At 39.0% G+C, this 22,780-nt stretch overlaps 1 protein-coding gene across 1 annotated transcript in view; it reads left to right on the top strand.

Moving 5' to 3' along the window:
• Positions 1-22,780, top strand: part of STK4 (serine/threonine kinase 4) — a 103,043-nt gene that overhangs the window by 35,214 nt on the left and 45,049 nt on the right. The window contains exons 8-9 of the mRNA XM_058562626.1: positions 6,870-6,998; positions 7,639-7,825. Of these exons, the coding sequence (XP_058418609.1) occupies positions 6,870-6,998; positions 7,639-7,825 (316 nt within the window). The remainder of the gene's footprint in view (positions 1-6,869; positions 6,999-7,638; positions 7,826-22,780) is intronic.

Raw genomic sequence — 22,780 nt, 5'->3', positions numbered from 1 at the left:
TCTGAAAGCTCCCCGTATTACTGGATCATTGGACAAAACTACAAATTTAAAAGCATCTCCTGCATCCAGATTAATTCCTGTAGCGCCCATATCATATAGGCGAACAAGCCAGGTTATAATGGCTTCTCCAGGCTTTTGTGTAGCCCGGGCTAAAATATCAGAAATTTCTTGTTGGTTAAAATCCTCAATCACATCTTTCCTTACAGGATGATTACCATCCATTTCCATCCGCCGACGGCGAAGAGGACGTGCCTCTGTGTGTTTGGGCGGTTTTTCCTCTTCCTCATAATCAGTTTCAGAATCATCATCCCAGATATCACCATCCCATGTGTCCGGGTCCCACTTAGGACCGGCCGATGCTATGGCCATATGAACTTTTCGTTCGTTTACCTTTCCTCTCCTCTTTCTGTATTTATATTTGGCAACTCTTACAGCAGCCTTTTCTGCTATAGTTTGGTAGTTATGAGCCTGATCTCCCAGTGCAAGATATTGACATTGAATCATAGCCAAGCGAGACTGCAAATCTAAATTTTCCTTTTCCGAGAGTGCCTTCTCTGCCTGTATCTTATCCCTATCTTCTATAGCCCGGCGATAAGCAGTCAACAAACACCAACCTCGCCGTGCCAAAAAAGAAACATCATCTTTCGCTTTTCTCTCCACCGTCTGCAAAGCTTTGGTCACATCCAACGGTTCAAATCGTCGCAGATGAGCATCCCAAGCTTCACATAGCCCTGACCTGCGAGCCCATTCCCCAGCCAGAGTGCAAAAGGGAGGGTCCTCCCATCCTGGGATTTCTTCCACCTTGACTTCAGGCAACTGTAAATCTGAATATTCCTTTTCCAAGAGTGCCTTCTCTGCCTGTATCTTATCCCTCTCTTCTATAGCCCGGCGATATTCCGTTTCCAAGAGTGCCTTCTCTGCCTGTATCTTATCCCTATCTTCTTGCAAGAGTGCCTTCTCTGCCTGTATCTTATCCCTATCTTCTATAGCCCGGCGATAAGCAGTCAACAAACACCAACCTCGCCGTGCCAAAAAAGAAACATCATCTTTCGCTTTTCTCTCCACCGTCTGCAAAGCTTTGGTCACATCCAACGGTTCAAATCGTCGCAGATGAGCATCCCAAGCTTCACATAGCCCTGACCTGCGAGCCCATTCCCCAGCCAGAGTGCAAAAGGGAGGGTCCTTCCATCCTGGAATTTCTTCCACCTTGGCTTCAGTTACCCTTCGTTTGAATAGGAAAGGCATCTCCTTAATCGAATCCTGCTCACAGCGCCAATTATGTTATGAGAGGTTCGGGGATTCGATCGGAGACGTAAAAGACACTTTCCACTCCAAACAAATGGACCGAAGGTATATTTTATTATATAGAGGATAGTAAAGGCGACAATCTGCAAACAGATCCAAATAGGTCAAATATTAAGAGGAAAAAAGCATCAGCCCGAATGGAAAGGGAAAGCACCCACATCGGCTGAAGAGAAATGACACAAATCAACCAGAAAGAGAAACACCAGGTTGACCAAAAAGAGAATACATCAAATCAATTACTTCATATCAAATCAATTACTTCACATTAAATCAGTTACTCACAACATCCACGTCCCACTGCCAGGAGAGCCCTGTCAATCGACGCGGCTGGGCAAGGATCACACGTCCTGGGCAAGGTGTCCCTTCCACAGGTGGAACTCTCACCGGGTCTCAGTTTCCAGCAGTTTTTATACCATCAGTAATTTTCAGAGTAAGCAATTACAGAGTTTGCAGAGCAAGCATTTAGTGTTCCCATGCACAGCGTCTCTGGTATAAATCCCACTTGATCGTGGTGTATGATCTTTTTAATATATTGTTGTATTCGGTTTGCCAATATTTTGTTGAGGATTTTTGCATCAATGTTCATCAGCGATATTGGCCTGTAATTTTCTTTCTTTGTATTGTCTTTGTCTGGTTTCGGTATCAGGGTGATGTTGGCCTCATAGAATGATTCAGGAAGTGTTCCATCTTCCTCTATTTTTTGGAATAGTTTGAGGAGGATGGGTATTAAATCTTCTTTGAATGTTTGGTAAAATTCACTGGAGAAGCCATCTGGTCCTGGACTTTTATTTTTTGGGAGGTTTTTGATTACTATTTCAATCTCTTTACTTGTGATTGGTCTATTCAGATTCTCCATTTCTTCTTGGTTCAATTTTGGGAGGTTGTATAAGTCTAAGAATTTATCCATTTCTTCTAGATTGTCCAATTTGTTGGCATATAATTTCTCATAGTATTCTCTTATAATCCTCTGTATTTCCATGGTATCCGTTGTAATTTCTCCTCTTTCATTTCTAATTTTATTTACTTGAGCCTTTTCTCTTTTTTTCTTAGTTAGCCTGGCTAAGGGTTTGTCTATTTTGTTTATCTTCTCGAAGAACCAACTCTTTGTTTCATTAATCCTTTCTACTGTTTTTTTGGTCTCAATATCATTTATTTCTGCTCTGATTTTTATTATTTCTCTCCTTCTTCTGGCTTTGGGCTTTGTTTGTTCTTCTTTTTCTAGTTCTGTTAGGTGTAATTTAAGGTTGCCTATTAGGGCTTTTTCTTGTTTGTTAAGGTGGGCTTGTATCGCTATGAGTTTCCCTCTCAGGACCGCTTTTGCTGCGTCCCATATGGTTTGATATGGCATGTTATCATTTTCGTTTGTTTCCAGATAGTTTTTGATTTCTCCTTTAATTTCATCAATGATCCATTGGTTGTTCAGTAGCATGTTGTTTAATCTCCACATTTTTGTCACTTTCCCAGTTTTTTTTTCCTGGTTCATTTCCAGTTTCATAGCCTTATGGTCTGAAAAGATGCTTGTTATGATTTCAATCTTCTTAAATTTATTGAGGCTTGCTTTGTTTCCCAACATATGGTCTATCCTAGAGAATGTTCCATGCGCGCTTGAGAAGAATGTGTAGTCAGCTGTTTTTGGGTGGAGTGCTCTGTATATGTCTACTAGGTCCATCTCGTCCAGTTTTTCATTTAAGTCTAATATTTCTTTATTAACTTTTTGTCTGGATGATCTATCCATTGCTGTAAGTGGGGTGTTAAGATCCCCTACTATTATTGTGTTGTTGTTGATTTCTCCTTTTAGGTTTGTTAATAGTTGTTTTATGTACATTGGTGCTCCTATGTTGGGTGCATATATATTTATAAGTGATATGTCTTCTTGATGGAGTGTCCCTTTTATCATTATATATTTCCCTTCTTTGTCTTTCTTAACCTGTTTTATCTTGAAGTCTACTTTGTCTGATATGAGTATGGCAACACCTGCTTTCTTTTGTTTGCCATTAGCTTGGAGTATTGTCTTCCATCCTTTCACTCTGAGCCTGTGCTTGTCTTTAGTGCTAAGATGTGTTTCCTGAAGGCAGCATATTGTTGGGTCTTGCTTTTTAATCCATCCTGCCACTCTGTATCTTTTGATTGGAGAGTTCAATCCATTTACATTTAGGGTAATTATTGAAATATGAGGGTTGAATGTTGCTGTTTTGTCACTTATTTTCTGGTTCTTTTGCATTTCCTTTGTTTCTTGTCCCATTTGTTTTGGACTGCCAATTCAGTTTGGTTGTTCTGTCTTATGATTCTTCTAGTTTTCTCTTTGTTTATCATATGTGGTTTTAATTTGATTATTTGTTTAGTGGTTACCTTGAGGTTTGGGCGAAAAATCTTCTGTATGAGATAGTCCATTATCTGATAGCCTCCTATTTCCTTATACTAAGTCAATTCAGTCACTTTCCTCTTCCCCTTCTAAGTTGCTCTTGTTATACCTTATTCTATCTTGTGTTGTGGCTGTGTGTTTACAGTGATGAGGTTAAATTTATTTTTGGTGAATTTCTTCCTTTGATCTTTGAGTTTAGTATTTAAGTGGTTGCTAACCTATTCCGGTAAAGATCTACTATTTCTCTGATTTTGTCTACCTACTTTTCTCCTTACTCCAAGCTTTGTGTTCCCTTTCTCTTCTTGTTTTCAGGCCTGAGGGCCTTCTTGAGTATTTCTTGTAGTGGCGGTCTTGTGGCCATGAACTCCCTTAGCTTTTGTTTATCTGGGAGAGTTACTATTTCTCCATCATATTTGAAGGATATTTTTGCTGGATAGAGTATTCTTGGCTGAAAGTTTTTGTCTTTTAGTATTTTGAATATATCATTCCAGTCTCTTCTAGCCTGAAAAGTTTCTGTTGAGAAATCCGCTGAGAGCCTGATGGGAGTTCCTTTGTACGTTATTTTTTGTTTTTGTCTAGCTGCCCTTAATATTGTTTCTTTGTCGTTGACCCTGGCTAGCCTTACCACTAGGTGTCGTGGTGAAGGCCTTTGTCTATTAATATATATAGGAGTCCTGTTGGCTTCGCTTACTGGTATTTCCTGCTCCTTCCCCAGATTTGGGAAATTTTCAGCTATTATTTCCTTGAATAGGCTCTCTGTTCCTCTTTCCCTCTCCTCTCCCTCAGGAATACCTATAATTCTTATGTTACATTTTCTAATAGAGTCCGATATTTCTCGGAGTCTTTCTTCATTTCTTTTTAGTCTTAGTTCTCTCTCTTCTTCCATCTGGAGTATATCTGTATTCCTATCCTCTAAAGTACTAATTCTTTCCTCCATATTGTCAGCTCTGTTCTTTAAAGATTCCAGATTCTCCTTTATCTCCTCCATTGTGTTCTTCATCTCCATCAGCCCTGATAGGTTTTTCTTTATGATTTCAATCTCTTTTGTGAAGAAACTCCTAATCTCATTTAATTGTTTGTCTGTGTTGTCTCGTATTTCGTTGAGTGTTTTTATGATAGCTATTTTGAAATCTCTGTCATTTAGTTTATGGATTTCTGTGTCTTCGGGGTTGATTTCTGGGTGCTTGTCATTTTGTTTCTGGTCTGGTGATTTCATATATTTTTGCATTGTGGTTCCTGTGTTTGTTTTGATTTTCCTCATCCTGGAAGTCTCTGGTTGCAATTTCCACCTGCCGCCACTGTGTGGTGGTAGAAGGCTGTGTAGTCTAAGCCCCCTGCGCTCTGCCCCAGTTTTTCTGCTTCGATCCGCAGTTTTGTTTTGTTTTGTTTTGTTTCTTTTCCCCACTGCGATCCACGGGTCCAGTCCAGTTTATTCAGGTCTGCCTCGGACCGCTAGATCTGGTCGAGCTGCATACTCCGGGTTGCAGGGAGGGGGGAGCTCTCTCTTTTGCCCTTTGGGTTCCTGACATGGGAGGCTTCTCGTTTGCCCCTCTTTATCCGCTCTCTGGGTTGCTCAGATGTTGATGGTAGCCCTGTGGCTCCTCTGAGCCCTCTATGCGGGAGTTTCCCACTGGCTGAGAGAGCCCGAAGAGCTACAGTTTCCCGCCGAGGGCCGCCCCTCCCCCCTCTCTGGGAGCCGCGCGGACCGGATCGCTGATCTGATGGGGAGGGAGCGGAGTTCTCCTTACCTCTCCCCACTTCCTCCGGGGGCCCAGCACGTTCTGCTCTCAGATGTGCGGCAGTGTGGATCCCTCCGCTCCAGCTTTTGACTGTCTGGGATTCCGTTGTTGGTCTGTGGCTGTTACTTTTGTTGTATTTTGTGGGGGAAGAATTCACGGGAAAGCTCACTCCGCCATGATGCTGACGTCACTCTGAGGCATACTTTCAATCTCTACTTACAAAAAAGACCTTGGAGACCATATACTTTGATAGATGGTGGGGTATAGAGAATGGATTGTAAAGAGGACACTGGGGACGATATCAGAGTAAGTTTGGAAAACAACAGGCACCCCCCCAAAAGAATTTCCATCTGTAACTTGCATAGCATAGATTTCTTATCATTGTGCTATAAATACAAACAACAAAAATGTCAGATGGGAGGCCGGCCCCGTGGCATAGCGGTTAAGTGTGCACACTCTACTGCTGGCAGCCCGGGTTCGCATCCCAGGTGCGCACCTACACACCGCTCATCAGGCCATGCTGTGGCCGCGTCCCGTATAAAGTGGAGGAAGATGGGCACGGATGTTAGCCCAGGGCCAGTCTTCCTCGGTAAAAAGAGGAAGATTGGCATGGATGTTAGCTCAGGGCTGATCTTCCTCAAAAAAAAAAAAAATGTCAGATGGTATTAATATTAAAAACTTTAAAGTCATTTTTATAAACGAAACTTAGCAGTATCCCTGTGTTTCGAGTGTCTTTGCTGATTGAATAATATTTGGGCCTACATCTGTTATGTATTTGTGATCAGTTTTAGTATTTCTGCAATAACTACACTTTTGCACTAAAATCCTTTTTACCTGAATATGTAGTTGGAAATGCTATAGTACGTTGAATAGAATGTATAAACAGGATGAGTAAATTATTCAGTGGTTTCTAAACAATATCTTTATTCCATGTAAGTCTTCTCTCCAAATTCACCTCCCAAATTACTGGAATTTTTCTTATCTCTTTAAAGAAACTTTTGGTATTATTTATTAAAGTGTATATATACTCGGAGACATCTGAAAGATGCACAGCATGTGCCGCTGTTCGTTATTGTACAGGACTCTTCCACGCTTTGCAGGATTGCTCGAGTCCCTGCCTCCCCTCCTCTATGCCATTGTGTTCTCTAAAGATTGTAACAAGCTCCCAACACGTTTACAAAACTTCCTCTAGGGGGTGGTATGACCCTGTTGTGAATGTCTTGATTTGGCAGAGAGAAAGGGAGGAGATACTCCAGCCAGGCCGAAAAAAATCGGCAAAGCCTGAATGTGCATCTACTCAGAGTTGTAAAATAAGTGTGGTTTAGCTGTTGTCCTGAATATAAAGAGAAAGATTAGATTCATTGATTGACTCAACACATATTATCAAGTACCTACTGTGTGTCTGGCACTGTTTTGCACTGGTGCCATATAAACTGTCTCTGTTGTTTTCCACGTTGTTGAAGCACCCATTTGTCAAGAGTGCCAAAGGAGTGTCAATACTGCGGGACTTAATTAATGAAGCCATGGATGTGAAACTGAAACGCCAGGAATCCCAGCAACGGGAGGTGGATCAGGACGATGAAGAAAACTCAGTGAGTGGCAGGCATTGCTGTGGGCCTGAGGGGTTAATGCTTGTTATTTCATGATTGCCCAGTCAGGTAAGACGAGTAGGAGATGTTGGATCAGCCTGGAGCTGGAGACTCGTGCATGATTATGTCCTGTCCTGGACCAGGGCTTGCAGAGGCTTGCTGAATCTGTGTGTGTTCTTTTCACAGTGTTTCCTAAGACACTTTCAAATTTTATTCTTTGGCTCCATATTGTTTATTCAGTTTAACTTTTTATTCAGGAAAAGAGAATGCTCAGGTCTGAGACTTGGTTTTTCTGTGCTCTTTTGGGGAATCTAGGATCCATACTGAATATGTAGATTTTACACTTATAGACTCCCTCACAACCCTGAGATTCCAAGGGTGCTCAGCTCGGTTGCTTACATCTGTGTTGAAAACTCTGTTAAGAAGGTGAGAAGGGGAGGGGAATATGCTGCTCTCACATGGGTAAATTTATGATCTTCTTTGGTTAAATAAGAGTGTTCTCTCTCAGTTCTACAAAGTAGGTTTAGAACCTGAATAAGTGTGAAATCCAGAAATATTTGCACCAAAATGACTAATGGTAATTCAGAAAACTTAAAATCTTTTGATCCAATTAGCTCCAATTTGAGATTTTGTCCTTGTACAGGAGGAGGATGAAATGGATTCTGGCACGATGGTTCGAGCAGCAGGTGATGAGATGGGCACTGTCCGAGTAGCCAGCACCATGAGTGATGGAGCCAATACTATGATTGAGCACGATGACACATTGCCGTCACAGCTGGGCACCATGGTGATCAATGCGGAGGACGAGGAAGAGGAAGGGACTATGAAAAGTAAGGCTCTGGTTACATATGCTGACTTCTCAGACAGACAGACACGTTCCAGAGAAAACAGGTTCTCAGGGTTCACATAGGCTCTGTCTGGAGGGCCTCTTCTGTTGCCACAACCACAGGAGGAATGTGGCAGGGCGGGGGTTTGGGGAGGGGAAAGCTGGCGCGTGGAGGCAGAGGCAAGAGAGCATCAGCAATGAGAAGGGACTTACTTTGAAACCTGAATGGCCATTCTCTCAATGAATGTCATTTTTTCCTTCTTTTCCTTGATCTGTGGAGGCAAGCACATACATTGTTTTGATGCATAATTCAAAATGTAATGAAATTCTGAGTCATTTACTGTATATATCTTCAGTCTATTTTCATGATACTCTGTATCTAACCCAGGATTACCATTACTCAGTCAGTCTATTAAGGATGACTACAAATTTAAAAGTCCTATCAGGGCCCGGACCCGTGGCTTGGCGGTTAAGTGCGCGCGCTCTGCTGCTGGCGGCCCGGGTTCGGATCCCGGGCACGCACCGCTTCTCTGGCCATGCTGAGGCGGCGTCCCACATACAGCAACTAGAAGGCTGTGCAACTATGACATGCAACTATCTACTGGGGCTTTGGCGAGAAAAAGGAGGAGGATTGGCAATAGATGTTAGCTCAGAGCCGGTCTTCCTCGGCTAAAAGAGGAGGATTAGCATGGATGTTAGCTCAGGGCTGATCTTTCTCACACACACAAAAATAAATAAATAAAAGTCCTATCAAATCCCTTCTCGTTTAAACCCACCTCTGCTGCCTTTCTTATCCTATTGATCCTTTTTGCCTCTGAATGATGCCTAACACCTGTGCTCAGCTCCTATCTTAGAGTGCCACCACCTCCTCTCCTCTCCAGTTGTTTCCCTTGCTCTTACTGTGTGCATTATAGACCACCTCACAGAGAAAGGGAATGTGGGAGTACAAAATGATAATAAGTAAGTTGTGTACGTGCAGTTTAGCCTGAACTTTATTTAGGTTTAAAGCATTAAGTCTCTATGATCTTTTCATCTCTCTTTTTTTTTTTCCTTCCTTTTTTAGCATGTAAAGTTCCTTCCTGTAGACCAGGGATTGGCAAGCTATGGTCCACAGCCCTACCACCTGGTTTTGGCAATAAAGTTTTATTGGAACGTAGCCATGTCCATTCATTTACATATTGTCTGTGACTGTTTTTGCCCACAAAGGCAGAGTTGAGTAGTTGTGACTAAGGCCATTTGGCCCCCAACGCCTGAAATGTTTGCTGTGTGATACTTTACAGACAGAAAAAATTCTCTAACCCCTGCTCTAGACCCGCTGCTTTCTGATTAATTCAATTAAAAAATTTTTCTTCAGTGCCTACTGTATCCCAGGTACTTTGCTAGATGCTGAGGATACAGCGGGGAATGAAGAAACAGCCCTTGCCCTGAAGGAACTCATTGTCTAGTGTGGGGACAGACCACCTACACTTCGGTGTATGAAATGAGGTCTAACATAGAGGTAATCCGAGGGTGTTGTGGAAGCAGAATAGAAGAGCATTTAATTTAGACTGGGGATTACTAGAAAATTCCTGGAGGAAAAAGGCAGGAAGGTTGGCAGTGAGTAGGGTGGGTGGAGATGTTCCAGCAGAGGGAGCAGTGTACACAAAGTCCATGAGGCCAGGAGCAAGGTGGAAGAGTCCAGGGGAACTGCAGCTGGTTTGTGGTGGCCAGACAGAAAGTTCTGGGGCTGTGGTTCTCAGGCAGTGCACTCTAGTTTGCACCTTTCAGGTCTATGTATTTATAATCAGCCCTTTGTTTTTGAAGGGAAAAAGTTTTCTCTTTTCTTTTTCTGTTTTGGGGCCAAGGCTCATCATCTGTGTTTGGCTTATGGTCAGAATTATAGAGCTGGTGACAGAGTAGTAATACTATTGATGGATGTGTAAATTGGTGTAACTTTTCTGGAATGTAGTGTGTATCAAGAGTTTCTTCTGGTCAGAATTATAGAGCTGGTGACAGAGTAGTAATACTATTGATGGATGTAATTGGTGTAACTTTTCTGGAATGTAGTGTGTATCAAGAGTTTAAAAAGTTCAAACTTTTGACCCAGTAAATTCCACTTCTAGGAATCTGGACCGAGAAAATAATTGAAGATATCAACAAACTATATTCAAGAATTTTTCCAAATGTGTGTAATTGTTAAAAAAAACTTGATTAACTTAAGTGTTTAATAGCAGATGACTGGTCAGATAAATCATGATACATCTATAGGGTGGAATACTGTACCATACAAAAACATTGGAAATCCTGTTTTTGAGAAATACTTAGTGAGTTGGGGAAATGCTTATGATATGTTACTGAGTGAAAAAAGAAGGAATCAGAGTTATAGCATGATTCCAGTTTTACAAAAGTCAAAAAATATGTTAACATGTGCAAAGAAAAAAGATGGAAATAAACAAAAGTCTGGAGGGACATAAATCAAATGTTAAAAGTAGTTATTAGTGGGGGGCTGGCCTGGTGGCACAACGGTTAAGTATGTGTGCTCCGCTTCCGTGGCCCGGGGTTCGCAGGTTCAGATCCTGGGCACAGACTGGCGCACCGCTTGTCAAGTCACGCTGCGGCAGGTGTCCCATGTAAAGTAGAGGAAGATGAGCACAGATGTTAGCCCAGGGCCAGTCTTCCTCAGCAAAAAGAGGAGGATTGGCAACAGATGTTAGCTCAGGGCTAATCTTCCTCACAAACACACACACAAATTACCTATTGTTATTGGTAATAGGATTATAGATATTTTAAATTTTATTTTCCAAATTATTAGTTATTATCAGAAAAAGAAGATCCCAGCAGAAATACTGTTGATGTCATAATGTGTCCTGTAAATTAGGACTTTGAACTCTGCATTAGCTTAAGAATCCTTTTATTTCTCCCTTCTTCCTCTCACTGTTTTTTTTTTGTGTGTGTGTGAGGAAGAGTATCCCTGAGCTAATACCTATTGCCAATCCTCCTCTTTTTTGCTGAGGAGGATTGGCCCTGGGTTAACGTCTGTGCCCACATTCCTCTACCTTATGTGGGACGCCTGCCACAGCATGGCTTGATAAGCGGTGCCTAGGTCAGTGCCTGGGATCCGAACCTGCAAACCCCGGGCCACTGAAGCAGAGCGCATGAACTTAACCACTACACCACTGGGCCGGGCCCTCTGTCACTGTTTTTTATGACCTTAAAAATGGATATTTGGGGGCCGGCCCCAGTGGCATAGCGGTTAAGTGCATGTGCTCCGCTTCGGTAGCCCGGGGTTTGCAGGTTCGGATCTCGGGCGCGCACCAACGCACCACTTATCAAGCCATGCTGTGGCGGCATCCCATATAAAGTAGAAGAAGGTGGGCACAGATATTAGCCCAGGGCCAATCTTCCTTAGCAAAAAGAGGAGGATTGGCAATGGATGTTAGCTCAGGGCTAATCTTCTTCACACACACACAAAAAATGGATATTTGCAGAGAGTTTATAAAAACTCCCTGCTAATCTCTTTAAACGCTTATTTCATTCAGTGCTCTTATGGTATGTTTCATCTCCTAAACTTGGGATTGAAGCACCCTAGATATATTGTGTGGTGTTACATAAGTTATCAAGTGAATGCTATGTACGAAATTTAGTTTTTCTTTCTTTCTAAGTAGCGGGTGTGATTTGTTAGGAAGTAATGAGCTGCTGACCTCTAGTTCTTTTCATTGACTCTGAATGCTGTATTTTCTGCTTATTTTAAGGGCTTTAATTATGCAGATGATTATAATTGCCGTGTAATATAACTAGGTTGACCTGTTACCATGTGTTGTGCATGCACGTGTTATGGAAAACCTGCCTTTTTTATTTAAAGAATTAATTTTGTTCCGAATGTAATTTTCATATTTCAAGTGCGAATTAATTCAGTGGGTTGTTTGTTCAGTTTCTGAGCTTGGACAGTTTTAGCATGTCTAATGAAAAACAGGCATCTTTTATTACAGTCATGATGAAAACCATTTAAAAACCTCAGCCGTCACAGCCGAGTGACATTAAATAAACTCTGTTCACAATCTGCTGCAGGTCTCGTAATTCAATTTTTGGGTCACAAATTTGACAGATTTGCCACTTATTTTGAGATCTTTACCCCTTATTGTTTTAGGAGTTATTTAAACTTTTCATTATGGAAAATTAAAACATATACACAATTACACAGAATAATATCATGACCCAACGGACTTATCGTCCAGTTTCAAAAGTGATAAACTCACTGCCCATCATATTTCAGCGAACCTCCCCAAAAAAGAAAATAACAGACTGAACTAATTTAAAGCAAATCTCAGACATCTTATCATTTCTTCAGAACTGATTTTTAAACATTTAAAGGAGACTTGCTGACTAAGCCTGGCTCAGAGTGTATCTGTGTTGTGTTGGATAATTCTCTTTCCTTTTATGGGCTTCAGTGCCCTAATCAGTAAAATTAAAGAATTATTAAGCTTATTTATTTTCCTTGTCCCTTACAGCTCTAATACTCCACACATTTGTAAAAATTATATAACTAATGACTAATATAGAACTGAAGTTTCTAGCAGTTTAAATTTGTGAAAATAAATAGGCTTTCATCTGGTGCCTTCTTTGAACTTCTGTGAAATGTTTAATCCTTGAAAATTAAAATTATAACTGTTACCCTTTATAAACTTAACAAGAAAAGACATACGTACTATTATATTGTTTGCATTAGTTTCGTAGAATCTGATTTTAGTTTCTAATTTTAAAGAAACTTTAACATGAAAATGGGAAGACTCTTGCATTCATAATTTATGTTTAGGGCATCTAGGTCAGAAACTTTTCTGAACTTTTTAATACACTTTTTGACAATTGACTGTATTTTACAGATTTAGAAAAATGTGTTCCTTGTCTTAGGAAAGTTACATATTTCATTTGCCTCTATTCTCATTTACTGTATTAAAAATTATAGGAGCAGTATTATAGCAATATTGATGCAGTTAAAAAGGAAGTAGTTCATCCTCTTGCTTGAACAAAGAACTCCTGTTCTTGACTATATGCCTGTACAGTTCCTATATGGTAATAATTTGCCTAGATATTCTGTTTTCTGATTCTTTTCCACGTGATAGTTATATGCATTTTTCATGTTGCTGCATAGTCCTTTTTATATTTATCACACTTAACAGTGTTTTTTAATCATTTACCCATTGCTGGGCATTTTGGTTGTTTCTAATTTTTCACTATTGTAAATAACTCTGCAGGGAATATCTTATATATAAAATGTTCCTTCTTTTTAGTATTTCCTAGGAAAAATTTCCAGAAGTATTTGAATAATTTAATGTGTATGTGTTGCTGTATTGTCCTCCAAAAGGTTTGTAGCAGTTTACATTCCACAAGGATTAGTAGCAGCTATTGGGATCCTTAGTTTCTTCCCTTTATATCCATTTCTCCTTTATATTTTCCATCTTTTGAATCTCTCTGTGCCACTTTCTGCATGTTTTCCCTAGATTTATCTTCTAATTCTGTTGTTCTTTTTTCATGTCTAATCAACTGTTTGACCCAGAGTTTATTTCAGTGGCTAAATTTTTTTCTTCCTAGAAGTTTTAATTAGTTATTTTTAAATATACTTTTTCTCTTTCTCTAATATCCTATTCTTATCTTACAGGTTTTATTCCTTTATCTCTTTGAACATTATAAATATCTTTGTTTTAAGGTATCTTTTAGATCAATCTATTATCTTGAGTTCTTTGGTTCTAATTTCTGCTATTTATTGTGTCTGCTATCTCTCTTGCTGTTAGGTTTTTTTCTTATGTTTTGTATTTTTTGTTTGTGAGCTTATCTTCAGTGGAAAGTGTCATCTTTGGTGGTCTCTTGTGTTCCTTGGGTTGTATAGGTATCCTTCTGGGGCCCTAAGGGTCATTCCTCTCCAAAGCAGTCTTTAGATTATTTCTCATTTCTAAGGTATGCTTGTGGTATAGCCAAGGGAATTATATTTCTAGAAATTAACTCTTTCCATCCCTTACATGGGCAGAAGCCATTCCTAAGCCATGTCCTTCCTTGAGCTTGGGAAGAGTCCTGGCTCCTGTCTTTGTGCTGGGAATTGAGTTCTAGCTCCCCCTTTATAGATGTGTCTTAACTCCTGTCTTTATCCTGATTCCTGTTCCCACATCAGCCTTAAAACTAGTCTCTATGGTTTGGTTTTCCCAATGGGTGACTTAGCTCAGTGCTGTGGGTTCCTTTCTTGCTTCTGCCATCTGCAGACTTTCCTGTCCTGGTTTTGAGCACTACAATGATTTTGTTTTGTTTTTAAGTCTTGAATTTCTATGTGTTTGGAGCAGGATGGGAGGCCTCTAGCGCTTCAGCTCATTCAGTCATCTTGATGATGATATTTTTATATTTTCTATATAAGGGAACAGGTTCAGAGAAGTTTTTTTGTTTTTTTGTGAGGAAGATCAGCCCTGAGCTAACATCTGTGCCAATCCTCCTCTTTTTGCTGAGGAGGACTGGCCCTGGGCTAACATCTGTGCCCATCTTCCTCCACTTTATATGGGACACCATCAGAGCATGGCCTGACAAGCGTTGCGTTAGTGCACACCTGGGATCTGAACCCCGGGCCACCAGCAGCAGAGCGCGTGCACTTAACCACTACGCCACTGGGTCGGCCCCCAGAAAAGTTGTTATTTGCTGATAATCACATGGCTAGGAAGTGGTGGTGGAGCTGGGAATCAAAACTCCAGAGTCTGTGTTCTTTCCATTCTCCTGAATTTCTGATTTGTTTTGGAAGTCTACCCTTAGATTAATGAGCATTAGATCCGTAAAATAAAACTTACCAAAATTCATGGTAAGACTGGTGCTGGCTTCTGATGAGATTTCAGAAATATGTTTTTTTTGGAAATGATTATTTATTATATATAAATTATTTATTATACTCAGGAGGAGAGATAACTTAATAATCATCATTAATGATTAGGCACTTAATATATATCAGGCACTGTGCTTAATCCTTTATAAGCATTTCACATATTTTAATCATTACAGCCGTGCTGTGTGGTAAATATAGCCACACACCATTGTACAGTGGCAGAAACTGAATTGCAAAGAGATTAAGTAATTTGATCACAATTACGTAGTGAGTAGTAGAAGAGCCAAGACGTGATGCCGGATATGTTTGATTTCAACGCTCATGCTCTTAGCCATTATTTTATACTGCTCCTGAGCAGAGCCCCTTTATTAAGTTGCTGACACAGGACTAAGTGTTGAGGACAGGACTAAGGCTCATGTTACAGGTCATATGTTGGCAATAATATACCTCTCCTTGCTGGGTGTTCGAATAACTAGCTACTCTACACGTTTCCCTGCGATTTCCAGGTGCAAAGGGCGGATGGTTTTCAAAGGGGGCCTGCCTCTGTTGATAGGCTGATGATAATGTTACATCTAAGGGAGTATGTTTTGGTTGTGCATGTCTGAATCTACAGTAAGGAATCAGATTGCAGTGGAGGGAGGGGATTAGAGTGGGGTGAGGTTTGATTGCTCTGTAAGAGACCTTGAGAACACCTGTAAGAACCGTAGAGGTAAACCCTGGCCCACACTACTTTGAAAACCCGTGTCTGGATAAAATATCAGTTTGGAGATTTTGGAAGGCTGTTTGTCTACATAAGTGGTTTTTTTTTTTTTCGGTAAGGGCTATAGAAGAACTTTCTTTGCCCCCAAGAACTGAAGGGCACGTTTCTGAAGTGACGACAGAGGTTCTCTCTGTCAGTGTTAGGATTATTGTACTTTCTCTGGGCCAGCAGAGGGAGCTCTGTAATAGGTTATGAGTTAAAATTTTGTCCCCATTTGTGTTCACAAACCCCCTTTCTATGGTAGGCTTTATTCTAGATCAAGACCATTATTTATTTATTTTAAAATCTATTTTAAGTAACCACAGCAACACTAGGACAGTGTCTTTATTTTATGTAGGTAGGAGATTGGATACCTCATATTTGGCAAAGTTCAAATAAGACTGAAGTCAGCCAGAATGTCTCAGAATAGTTTAAACATCTCCTCTCTCTTCCCAGATTTCTTAGTAGACCTTAACCAGAATTGATATTCTCTTTCTGCAGCATGGTGCCATGCATATAGTTTTGAAACTGTCGTCAGCTAAAATGGCTGTAATCAAGTAATTAAATAAGTTTTAAAAATAAAACTTAAAATTCTTGTGCAGAACTGACTTGGGGAAAGTTATTTTATGTATCAAAATAAATATTAATAATGAAAATTTATAGCTTTTGTTGTGTAGCCTCTTTAGTTTTCATCTAATTTATTTCCATGTTGACTATACAGGATCCTAATTCTTTGGGAATAGCTTTTGCCCTTTTTCCTTTTTTTCTTTGTCTTTTTGTTACTGATTTGCAGTAGTTCTTTATATGTTGCATAGTAATTTTTTGTCAGTTTTGTGCATTGTAAATATTTTCTCCCAGCTTGTGATGTGTGCTTTTAATTCTGCAGGGTCACCTCTTAGAGAGCAACTTTCATTTCATGGTCACGTTTGTCTGAATTTCTTATACAGCATGCTTTTTGTGTCTTCTTTAAGAAATTCTTTGCTACCCAGATGTCTTAAAAATAGTCTATATTTTTTTTTCTAAAAGTTGTGAAGTTTTACTTTTCACGTTTAGGACTTTCTTTACTATATCAGGAATTTGTTTTTGCTTACAATATAAGCTATAGTCATCTAACTGTATTTTTTTCTGTCTGAAAGACTTGCTTTCTCCCTTCATTCAGGTCGTTGGTCACGTTATCTTCTCAGGCCTTCCTTGACCATCTATCTAAAATAAATTCCTCTTCCCCTTCTTATTTTTCTTTCAGCGCAGATTACTATTTGAAACTTCTATCATTATTCTTTCTTATAAATTTTAGCATCAGTGTATCAAATTTTGTAAAATGCCACTGGGATTTTTACTGAATTGCATTGAATACATAGATTAATTAGGCAGAATTGCCATCTTTATGTTAATTCTTCCTATTCATGAACATGGTTTTTAGAAATAAGCCTCAAGAGTCTAATTTGGGATAGTTCATAAATTAAAAGAGTTTCACTTAAGAGTTTCCTAATAAAATGGCATCTTGAGGTTGCCAGTTTTTACTGATTCAGGTATTATTTCTGTCATTAATATTGATAGTAATATGTGCTTCAGAAAATCAAGCATATCACAGGGGGTTAGGAAAATGTTAATTATTATTAATATATGTCATTCAAAATAATATATTGCCATTGAATACCATTAGTAGTGCTGTGAAAATAATGAAATTTTGTACATATTGTCTTCTGTGTGTTTTATATCAAATTGTATGTGGGTGTTTTTTGGTGTGTCTTAATATGCAGAAAAATGGTTTCACCTTTCCATTCTCAAGCAAACATCTTTTTTTAAAGGAAGAGAATTTCTCTTATGTTTTATTAGATCATTTTTAAATAGGGCATTAACATTCAGGAGCTAAGATGAGACCTTCTAGTTCTATACTAGAAATATAGAAAGAATCCACACTTTCAAAAACATACTGAAAATATTTTTGTAAATAAAGTGTGTTATTATATTTAAATAACATGTCAAATATAAAGTATATTTGAAAGCAAAAAAAAGAAAGATTTTTTTTCAGAGGCAGAGATAATCAAAAAAATCTTGGAGCAACTGAGATAGTTTGAGTTGTACAAATTTGTAGTTTAGCAGTTAAATGCTTTTGTCTCAAATAGGAAATGACAGGCCAAAGGATGGCCACTTAAAATAACGTGTACCCCATCTACTAAAGATTTGACATGCAACGGTTCTCCTTCCCAAGACTCTGGCTATGACGTCATAGTTCTTGTCTTTACTGCATTTTCGAGAGATACATAGCAGCCGGTTCCCCCTCCTCATCTCCAGGTGTAATAGGCCAAGGGGCAGAACTTGGACCACTGAATTGAAAGATTGTTTCCACTGACTCAAGCCTTTCAAATTAGACTCAGTGACCTAAAGAGAGTAAGTGGATGATTTTTATTTAAAACTTGCACTTCATTCATAAATTTCTAATTTTTTTCCTAGAGCAGTAGCCGCCTTAATCTCTTTGAAGTAGAATTTTAAAGCATAGTGGCATAATTAAGTTAGGGCAACTCAGAAGCATGTTTTGGGTAAATTACTGTGATAGTATTATGTGGTAAAAACATTTTGTATTTATAGTTCCCCAGAAGGTCCTAAGTCTCATGAAGGCACCTATTGTTGCTATAAGTTTCCTCATGTTAAAAACCAATGTCCAGGCTTTTGTTGAAATGATTTTATTTCAACACCGTCCATCAGATACTAATTTTGGAGCTGCATAAGATGGAAATTCTTGACTTGCAGCCTATTTTCTTTCCGCCTGCAGCTGTTTGAAGGGGATTGCCATAACATTGCCTCCCTTGTGTGCTCTCTATCTCATTCCCTCTGACTCAGATGATAACATTTGCAAGGACGGTAAATAGGACATAAAGTGCTGCAGGTATGTTAACACTTCTTTTACCACAGTAGCCTTACTGTCCAATTTCTGGTCCCCTTGGGATGCTTAGAACTATCAGCAGAGAATATTAAGTGTCCATGTGCCCTTGCCACTCACAGTCAGCATCATGTGCGAGTTTCAGATAGCATTCGTGTGGTTATACATACCAAAGCTAAAACTTAAAACATTTAGTTTTGTTAGCAACCTATCTCTCAGTAAGGGTAAGAGAAAGAAAAAGGAGTAGTAGAAAGAACATGAATTTTTGGAGTCAGAGTCTTTGATTTGAAACTTGGCTCAGAGTCTTATAAACTTTGTCATCTTTGGCAATTTATTTCCTTTTTTGAGCCTCAGTTTCCTAGTCTGAAAAAATGGGACATAAAAGTCCCTGTTTGTAGGGTTGTTAAGATGATATGGGATAATGTATGTAAAATACTTAGCATATAAATGCTTAAAAATGGTAAGTGTGTAGTAAGTGTATGAGTCTTTTAATGTGTGACAGTGGCTTTTTCATTGGACCTAAGAATTTCTTCAACCAGGGCTACTTTTCTGCATCCTAATACCTTTTCTCTTGCTAGTTATGTTTTTTATGTTTTTATGCTTTTTAGTTTTCACTCTGGGTATTAGTGGTGTTTTGTAAGTGCCGCTTCTGTGTCTGAGTACAGGCATGAAAATGGTTGATCTAAAGGAAGGTCAGTTGTCAGTTTCAGTAATGTTTTAAAAACATGCTGAGAGAGAGAGAGAGAGATTGAGAGAAAGAAGAGAAAGAGAGAGAGAGTGTGTGTGTGTGTGTTTCATATTCTTTGGCAATAAGATGATAGATGTTTTGAAAATCTGTTAAATAGCTCAGAATACAAAATGGCAGATTTTAAGGCAGGCTAGACTCTTTGGATCCACATGAGCCTTCCTTTGTGAAGTTTCAAACTGTTATCTTAATACTGTGGAATTTATTACTGACTGGATTTTTTCCGTCCCTGAAAGCTAATCACTGTGGTTCACTGCGATTTTATCAGAAACTCCCTTCCGGGTGAGAAGAAGCTCCCCTTCTATTTACAATAGAAAAGCAGACATCTTGGTCCTTAGACTTTTCTTGCAGTTGCACAAAGAATTCAAGGTCATCCTGCCGGAGTGGAGACTAAATCCTAATTGTTTGTGCAGTTTTTCTAATTGTGTCCAGATGTTGGGCTCACTTTTGTCTTTGGAAACCATTAACATTCTTGATTCTTTTGGGATGAGCCAAAAAGCACAGACACGTGGTGCCTGAAAATTCATTCACAACACCCTGCCAGACCACATGTTAGGATATGAAAGTACCAGATCTCAGTGTAACTTGGGTGAAGGCCTCAAGGCCTATATTTTTGAGAAGATAAGGTGCTCCATTAGAGTTACATTGGTAAAAGCAGAGCCAAGAATAGCCATGGGGGAAGTGTATTTTCCCAGAGAGGGCAGTAGCATGATAATAATGACAAACAAAGGAAGATGAGTCCCAAAAGGTACCCTTTGGCTCTTTGCCTAAGGGGCAGATCAATCTTGATGTTTAGATCAGTTAGGGGAATATATTTCTCTGGTGCTCTAAGCTGTTCTGACCTGCTTACTCTTGATCGGCAAGAAAATGAAGATGCATTTTGACCAATATAAATGGGTCTATAAAGAAAAAGTAGATGATTCCCTTAAGTGTTTATGCTGTAAAAAATATCAACTTAGAATCAATCAGTATTTGTTAAAAATAAATGTTTAATACCAACCAAGAAGTATTTATTAGATTGTCACTATGTGTCTTTACTGTGCAGTGTACAAAAACCAAATGAAACATTTACTGCTGACCGGGAATTTATAGGTTAAAAGGGGAAGATGACATTTGTCATTATCATTATCTAATATTTCTGGAGTACCTACTATACTATAACTGTTTTTTCTAATTCTTTATATGTCTGGAGCATTACCTGGGTGCTTCAGATAGTGGTATTTGATGTTGACATAACTTAGTTGAGGAGATAAGATAGGACCTCTATATATGAAGGTAATACAGTACTAGGCCAAATGCTGGGTAAGTGGTACAGAAAAGTCTTAAAGGTTTTGTGAGAAGGAAAGCAAGACTTAGATATGCAGAAAGCCTGGGGGAGGATATTCCAGGCAGGTGCCAAGTCAGGAGGTAGACACTTATATGTTGAATATTCAGTTTGACTGAAGTGGGTGTTGACAAGATATTGGAGGACCTTGAATGCCAAAGTAAGAAGTTTGAACTCAGTCCTGTTGGTAATCGGGTAGTATAAAGACATTTTGATCAGAAAAGTGATATAACAAAGTGGTTTTTTAGGAGGGTCAGTTGGGTGGTATGGAGTTTGAAAAGACTGAAAAGGTGAGACCAACTGGAAATTGTTGCAATAACCAAGGTATGGATTGTTCTTGAACCTGTGAACCTTGTGCATCTTTTTAGATGTGCTGCCTCTGTTGGTCTAGTTAGTAACCTTTTGAAATTTGGATTTAGATCTCTTTGAATAGATATATGGCAGCTCACCAGAAAAGAACTAGAGCACCATTGCCCAAAAGTCAAGTTGATTTACATAGAGGCAATTACCAAAACTGGTTAACCAAAGAGTTATTCCAGTTGGATTCCCAGGAATCTTATGTTGGGCTCTAGGAAATCTTATAACTTATGATTCCAGCAATTCTTAGTGGTTTCAAAGAACATTCAAAACAATATTTAAGGCCATACACAGAAACTTGGATGTAATTAAATGAGTTAATATATGTAAAGCACTTAGGTGCCCAGTAACAAAAACAAAAACAAAAACCACACACACATAATAAATGTTAGATTAAAAAACAAAACAAACAACCCAATGGTAAGGCATATTATTCTAAGCCGGAAGAAAATATTTGAGGGATTACTCAAGTTTTTTTTCTTGCAAATATTCATGCATGAAACAGAAAAGAAAATGCAGACTCTGCCCAGTTCTCTAGTTTAAACAGAATTAATTACTGTGAAGGTAGAAAAGAGTAATTATTGTAGAAGTTAAGGAAAGAATAGGTTGATCGTTTTAGTTTACTTAGTGACAGTCTTTGAAATGAACGTTTAAAATGGAAGGGCATAAAGTTTGTCTAGTAGGTGGGTCATTCCAAAGGAAAGCTGGGCTTCAGTCTTTGGTCCTTCCCAGTCTTTGGTTATAACTACTTTAGCATTGTGAGATAGCTCATGTGAATCCAGAAATAAAAGTAAATAGTAGAGGAAAGGGGTCCTTCTGTTTTTTTTTTTTTGTTATTGATCTATAATTCACATACAATTCACTCATTTAAAGGGTACAATTCAGTGGTTTTTAGTATATTTACAGAGTTGTGCAATCATCACCACACTCTAATTTTTAAAAATTTATTATTTTTTAATTGAGATGTAATTCACGTATCATAAAATTCACTCTTTTAAAGTTACAATTCTGTGGGTTTTTTAGTATATTAACAAGGTTGTGCAACCATAACCACTGTTGAATTCCAGACATTTTCATCACCTCCAAAAGAAACCACAATCCTGTTAGCAGTCACTTTTCATTACCCCCTCCCTCTATCCCCAGGCAACTATTAATCTGCTTTCTGTCTCTATGGATTGCCTATTTTGGACATTTTATATAAATGGAATCATACAAAATGTGGCCTTTGTGTCTGGCTTTTTTCACTTAGTTTAATGTTTTCAAGGTTCACCCATGTAGCATGTATCAGTACTTCATTTCTTTTTATGGCTGAATAATATTCCATTGTATGAATGTACCCTCTTTTGTTTATAATCTAATTTTAGAACATTTTGATCACCCCCAAAAGAAACTCCATATTCGTTAGCAGTCACTTGCCATTCCCCCCCACCGCCACCTCCCAGTCCTAGGCAACTGCTAATTTACTTTCTGTCTCTACAGATTTGCCTCTTCTGAACATTTCGTATAAATAGAGTCATAGAATATGTGGTCTTTCGTGACTGGCTTCTTTCATTTAGCATAGCGTTTTCAAGGTTCATCCATGTTGTACCGTGTATCAGTATTTCATTCCTTGTTATTGCAAACAGTATTCCAGTGTAACTATATACTACATTTTATTTATCCATTCACTGGTTGATGGACATTTGGGTTGTTGGATCCTTCTGCTTTTACATAGCATTTGTCAAAGAAAAATAAAGATAGGGTACAATTGGTTATGAATTCATCCCTTTGTCTGTGGGCTTAGACAGAGTGTCCATTTAGCTTGCCACATGCTGCTTACAAAGAAAAATGGACCAGTCATAGTATAGGAATTCATGCCTTTCGTGCATCAGATAAAAGAATCAGAGCAAGACATGGCTGTTTCCAAAGTCTGACTTTTCTGCTCAATCCCTTCTCCCCATGGCTTCAGGTTTCTGATATTATCATTCAGTTGAATGTCTTCATTTCCTGGGATACGTCTGAAAAAATGCCCTAGCTCATGTTGAAACAAAAGGCCAGCAGCAGCTGAAGCCCTGGGGACAGCATTGCCTTTACTCAGCTTG

This window comes from Diceros bicornis, chromosome 19 (assembly GCF_020826845.1).
Source record: "Diceros bicornis minor isolate mBicDic1 chromosome 19, mDicBic1.mat.cur, whole genome shotgun sequence".
In the NCBI taxonomy this organism is placed as follows: domain Eukaryota; kingdom Metazoa; phylum Chordata; class Mammalia; order Perissodactyla; family Rhinocerotidae; genus Diceros; species Diceros bicornis.
Note: the sequence above shows the minus strand (reverse complement) of the source record. Positions and strands in the feature narration are given on the sequence as shown.